A 6,269-nucleotide genomic window follows, 5' to 3' on the forward strand; every position below is an offset into this window, starting at 1 on the left:
TTACTTTAGAAAAAAATATGGAAATGCTGAATGAATGATGAGGACAAAGCTGGCACAGCCCGTCATACAATGATGATGACCTATAAAATACAAGACAGCGATCTCAGTCATGCATTACACTGTCATACCTACAGTCATCCTGCATAACAAGACCTTTCGTGCAGGAAAGATGAATTCAAAGCAACTTCACTGAAACATTATAGCTATGCATCGAGAATAAACGGCCGTAGCAACCCTAAAGTAGGATGGGACATTTTGGGAGAATCAGCTGTACTTACTGTGCTGCTGAACCACCCATGTGGCCAACGGAAAACAGGAAGGCCAAATCCCCGTGACAAACGAATGCGTTTAGAGCAATGCGAACCAGACCGGTACAAATCAAGCTGGGGTAGCGGCAGGGACCTTTAGCTTTACTTGTTCCTCGGGTCCAACTGATGACGCCCAACCCGAACTGTTACTGTTTACACTGAAGTCTTATGCTGCTGTCAAGCTCCTCACGCGCAGTAACGGTATAGCATATGAGAGATAACATTCGTAGGATCCAATAGCCCACATCCTTTATTCCTGCCTCTAAACATAGATCGTATTAATCTCCGTGCAAAATGTCGATCTGAACTATGACGAGACAGACGAGCAGAACCAGAGTCCATCTTGCTGTTGGCTGGAGGAGATCCACTCCAACTACAGTAGACAGGGTTTTACTCCTGTCAAAGTCTGTTGACAAATTTCACCGATATTTCCCACTACGAGGTAAAGCTATCCAGAAGAGCCAGACTGAATAGATTTTTAACCTCATGCATTTGTGAACAACCTTAAGCAGAGCAGCAGCCCTGTTACTGGGAATGAAGTAGCTAGTTAGCTTGCTAGCTCTGGCTCCTGCTAAGTGGACGTGTCATGGTTTTATACTGCAGCGCTTCCCGAAGTCCATTAACACTGTTCACTAAAACAAGACCAACGTCAGTGAATAAACTACGATCGAACGCCTTGTTTGGGCTTTTGCAACTGCTCTTTTGAATGCGGCTGGCGCTGAGGCTGTGATGCGGATAGAAAGGGAAGAAAGGGGGAGGGAGGGGAGTCACAGCACCTTAGTTGCTTTTGACATTTTTACCACGGCATTTCTACGGCTGGACGCACATTAAAGCTGTGCAACAACGGTCACACAGACGCTCGATCCAACGCCGCCTCTTAACGGAATGTCTATTGAAGAAAAAGTATAATGAGGAAACCCCAGCAAGCGGACATCATGTCCAGAGCAGCGATAGTAACATTTTCTCACAAAGCTGAGAGGTTGGCAAAACACTGACCGGGTTTTTAGAGTCCGCTGACAGCACAAGTTCCTTGTGAGGAACCCTCATTTATGTATGACCATACCTGAAGTAATGCTGTCAGGAACCAGCCGGAGCCTCTCATCATTGGTCCCGTTCACATTTTTAACTTATTAACACATGACAACATTCAGCACTTGCTGTACTGAGAACAGTTCCGTTAAGTTAAACAGATCTAGTCACAAAGAAAACAGGAAGTTAAAGAGATTTCCATCAAAATAAAAGGGCTATTCTCAGACTTTTTCATGGTCAGTCATGGTGTGACAACAATAAAACTTACACACTGAAACACGAACAAACTGTAACAAAAAAAGCGGTTACAAAATACTTTTTAAACGACATATATCTCTAGGACATGTTTAAAAATGAGGGACTTCTGAAGGGATAAATTAACTTTTTAAGTGGGGTTTTAATAAGAGGCTTTGAACTGTCAACCTGTATCTTTTTAGCATCTTCACCTTGAATACAGTTCAGTTCAGTTTATTTATATAGGGCCAGTTCACAATACACATGGAAAAATATTAATATATCCAGTTTATATTCAGTCAAGCCAATTCAATAATATATAAAGATTTAAATCAGGCAGTTCAGATTTGTATTGCCAATCTGTAAAACGTTTTCTGTCAAAAGATCCCTTTTGGTAATTGCATCAAGTACATACTTTATGGTCATCCCTCTTCCTGAGCACCTCATGTGGTGACAGATGAAAGAAAAACTTCCTTTTAACATAAACCATCATGAGTTCTCTGCTAATTAACGTGTCCAATCAGAGTCTACAAAAAGCTGTCTGTCTGTCTGTCTGTCTCTATCTATCTATCTATCTATCTATCTATCTATCTATCTATCTATCTATCTATCTATCTATCTATCTATCTATCTATCTATCTATCTATCTATCTATCTATCTATCTTACCATTTACCTAGATACAGTGGTGAGAACAAGTATTTGATACGCTGTCAATTTTGCAGGTTTTCCCACTTGCAAAGCATGTAGAAGTCTTTAATTTTTATCATAGGCACTCTTCAACTGTGAGTGATGTAATCTAGAACTAAAATCCAGAAAACCACTTTGTGTGATTTTTAAGTAATTAATTAGCATTTTATTGCATGACATAAGTATTGGATCACCGTACAACCAGTATGATCCAGCTCTCACGGGCCTGTCAATTCTTCTTTAAGAAGCCCCCCAGTTCTCCACTCATACCTGTATTAACTGCACCTGTTTAAACTTATCTGTATAAAAGACACCTGTCTACACTCTCAAATTCCAACCTCTCCACAATGGCCAAGACCAGAGAGCCATTTCATGAGATCAAGGATAAAACAGTACACCTGCACAAGGCTGGGATGGGCTACAGCATGGCAATGACCAGAAGCAAACAGCCAGGGCAACTAAGGAGTGACTCCGTAAGAAACATCTCAAGGTCCTGGAGTGGCCTAGTCAGTCTCCAGACCTGAACCCAATCGAAAATTTTTGGAGGGAGCTGAAAGTCCATATTGCCCACGAACAGCCCCGAAACCTGAAGGATCTGGAGAAGATCTATATGAAGGAGTATTCCAAAATACCTGTGTGCAAACCTGGTCATGAACTACAGGAAACATCTGATATCTGTAATTGCATACAAAGGTTTCTGTACCAAATATTAAGTTTTATTTTTCTGATGTTTCAAATACTTATGTCATGCAATAAATGCTAATTAATTACAAAAAAAAATCACACAATGTGATTTTCTGGATTTTTTTGTTTTGTTTTGTTAGCAGGTTACTCTGTACTGCACTGCAGAGTAACCTGCTGTAGGTAAGATATTTATTGTTCATAACCTCTTAACAGAACCTTACTTCAAAAAATCTAATTTATTGCTTCGTAGATTTCTCTAAAATTCTTCCTGACAAAATTGCATATCACATGTAGAGGGTAATCCCATACAGGACGAGTCTGATACCATTTGTAAGGATGAGTGAATGAAGGTCACATTTCGTTTTTGCTTATTTTTAAAATCACCTGTCACATGTCTACACGATGTCGTCGTGTAGACCTGAGGTTTCAGCAGCTACTTACAACTGAATTCAATGAAATAATTTTTGACTCCATTCCCAAGGATTGTCATTCTTTCAATATCAGCAGCTAGTGTCATTAAATCCAGCTACAAAAGCTGCGTGAACCTAGCTGCTTGTAATGATCAAAGATCCCCAGGTCAGGCTTGTGACATGGTGTGATGCATCGTGTTGAGAACCCACTATTTGTGAACAAAAAAAAAAAAAAGTGACACGATGATATGTCACAGAGTTGCCTCCCTGGTTGTGGAAAACCACACTGACTAAAGCACAGATCCTTGTTACACACTGGAGACACAATGGAAAAACTCTATTTGAAATGGTAGTTAATTATCCACCTGCTCTTTGAGAACAGGCCACAGGATCTTAGTGCAGTTCCACACAGGTTACACAAATTTCAACATTATTAACTTTGAGGTACTTGCCTTGTGGCACAAAGCTCCACAATACCAGAAAATCTAAAAACCATCAATAAATTGTGCCCGGTCGATTTGAATAGGTTTCTTTGGGGATTTGTCGATCCCACTTTTTATTCATACTAGTATTCTTGGGCACAATTGCACCCGATGAAAAACAATCCCACACATGTCGTTTCATGATAATCTAATGTCTAATAATAACTCACCTTTTCGTTTCCAAACAAACCGTTTCCTGCGTTTGGATCAGGTTCTTCTTGATACAAGGCTTTAGTGCAAACGTTGTCTTACTGTGTATACAGCTGCCCTCAACACTTGTTGCAAGAGTTGACCAGGTTTTGCACTGGTGTATGTAAATGCATTTGTATTCACATACACATAAATGTAAGAGATGGTCATAAAGCTTGCAGGACACAGTTATGTTCATGTGCCATAATCTTTCCAGAATTTTACTTATATCTGAGGCCTATTTAAAGCAGTTTTTTTATTTTCATAATCGGCCACTGCTAGCAAATATAAAGCAAAATTGTTGTTTTTGATTTAACATATTTACAATTAAATGTGCACTTAACAACTTAGCTCTATGATATATAAAAACGTGAACTATCACTGTTTATACTCAAATTTGCAAAACATTTAGTCATGATTGAAATGAGAAAATCTATTTTCTGATGGTTTTGATATTTCACCCTCTTTGTCCAAAAAATGGCAGATATAGCCTACATGTTAATTACCCTCGTATTCATCTTAATTATTGATGCTTGAAATGTCTTTTTTTTATTTCACAAATTTGCCGTTGAATAGTTAGAAGTGCTGTCTCGGGGTTCAGCAAATTTCGGAGTGGAAGCCGTTTTCTTTTAGATAAAACAAATTATAGTATGAAAACATCTCATACAGACAGTCGTTAGTTACCTGATAGTACTCTACGGACTGTGCAGTTTCAGTGAAGACCTATGACCTTTATTTAAACATGTAAACCGGATATGACCGTCATTGCTCTGTGTTGCTTGTAGAGAGGCACGGAAACACAGCTTTTCGGAGATGAACGCTGTTATCCGCTAAGATGTTAGCGTGTTAAAGCACACAAAATAGCACCGTATGGAGTTGATCCTATCTGAAAAATGCACTTGTTCTGTCACATCGTGCAGCTAAAGTTACTTTCGTTTCCCCCCCAAGCAAGGAGAAAATGTTTAACGAACTTCTCCCCTCCCCCGGCTGAAAGTGCTCCTAACCAGGATGGGCTGGCCTCCCGACCACATCCCCAACCTAACTTCAGATCTCAGCCTTCTAACACTGACAATCAGTATCGAAAAGCTAAAGGTTCACCAGAAAAGCCTTGGAACGACTGACTGTAGTCCTTGTTAACTGACCAATTACTTGCTCCAAGCTTCGTGGCTCTTTCATGCTCTGCAGCCACCGAGGCAGGAAAGTGTTGCTGTGAGAGGTACATGTGAACCGGTTGTGCAGCAGTACGTACCTGTCACAATTAACGCGATAAGGCCAGAAGGTCAATCCCGCTAAGCTTTTAAAGTTACAAAATTATCATCAGTGTTACTATACAGTGAGAAAACCTTCTCCCACCATGCAACACTGCATGTGATTAGACATTCGTTTTGATAGACAGTTTGACTGCACCAATGAAAACCTTCGTTGAATACTCATGGCCGCCTGTCACCTGTTCTGCTCATTTCATAATCAAAGTTGCAGTGAAAATTAAATTATGTTTTGGCTTCCTAAACCAAACGAATTGAGGGGCCTGGTTCAACCAATTGAACATTTATTCTGATACCAGGCTTAATAGGCCAATGGATGCTAACCTTTTTTTCCTTTTAATGACAGTCATTTATATTAATATCAACTGAGAACACATTATCCATGGACTCTAATGTTAAGAATGATCAAAATGCCATCTATGTTTTTAATCAGAGGGTCTAGGTACACACAGTACCTACACAGTTTTCAGGCACATAATATCTGATTTCATACAAAGCATTCAACTTTTTCAGCAGCATTAGGGCCAGGGGGCATGATAGGCACAAAGTAAATTTCCCCTTCACTTTGTTTAATACAGTCAATGTAATATTTAGCTTAATATTACAGTACATTTTAAATCCAAATGTTACCCCAAAACAGTTTTTATTGCAGAATCAGGACACTCCTGGATAAAATTATATAGCAATCTTTGGAGATCACAGATGTTTCTGTAGTTCCTTCTGACAGAGAGATTGCTGTCAGCCATCCTTCTTCATACAGTGCTGTAGCTCACACCGAAGATTTCCCCAATTTCACAAACAGTGAAATTGTACTCTAAAAGGTACTTTACTTGGTCTTCCGAAATGTCCCATGATGGCCATCCTCTACCACCAGATGCAGACCACCGCTGTGGTTATTTTTTCCATCTACTAAGCACAGTACCCACTGTATACTGTCCAAAATGTCATCAATATTAATAAATATTCCAGTGTGTTGAGT

At 39.6% G+C, this 6,269-nt stretch overlaps 1 protein-coding gene across 7 annotated transcripts in view; it reads right to left on the bottom strand.

The window, feature by feature from the left end:
* The window catches only part of LOC124876537 (HMG box transcription factor BBX), a 75,099-nt gene extending 69,713 nt beyond the window's left edge, over nt 1–5,386 (bottom strand). For 2 of the 7 annotated variants that reach the window (XM_047379419.1, XM_047379413.1), the window contains exons 1-2: nt 279–1,364; nt 5–80 (exon numbers count right to left, since the gene is read on the bottom strand). In XM_047379419.1, coding sequence (XP_047235375.1) covers nt 5–66 — 62 coding nt within the window. In that variant the 5' untranslated portion in view covers nt 67–80; nt 279–1,364. The other 5 variants (XM_047379414.1, XM_047379412.1, XM_047379415.1 and 2 more) reach the window with 5 other exon arrangements.
* Nucleotides 5,387–6,269: the final 883 nt, after the last annotated feature.

This window comes from Girardinichthys multiradiatus, chromosome 11, assembly GCF_021462225.1.
Source record: "Girardinichthys multiradiatus isolate DD_20200921_A chromosome 11, DD_fGirMul_XY1, whole genome shotgun sequence".
Lineage (NCBI taxonomy): Eukaryota > Metazoa > Chordata > Actinopteri > Cyprinodontiformes > Goodeidae > Girardinichthys > Girardinichthys multiradiatus.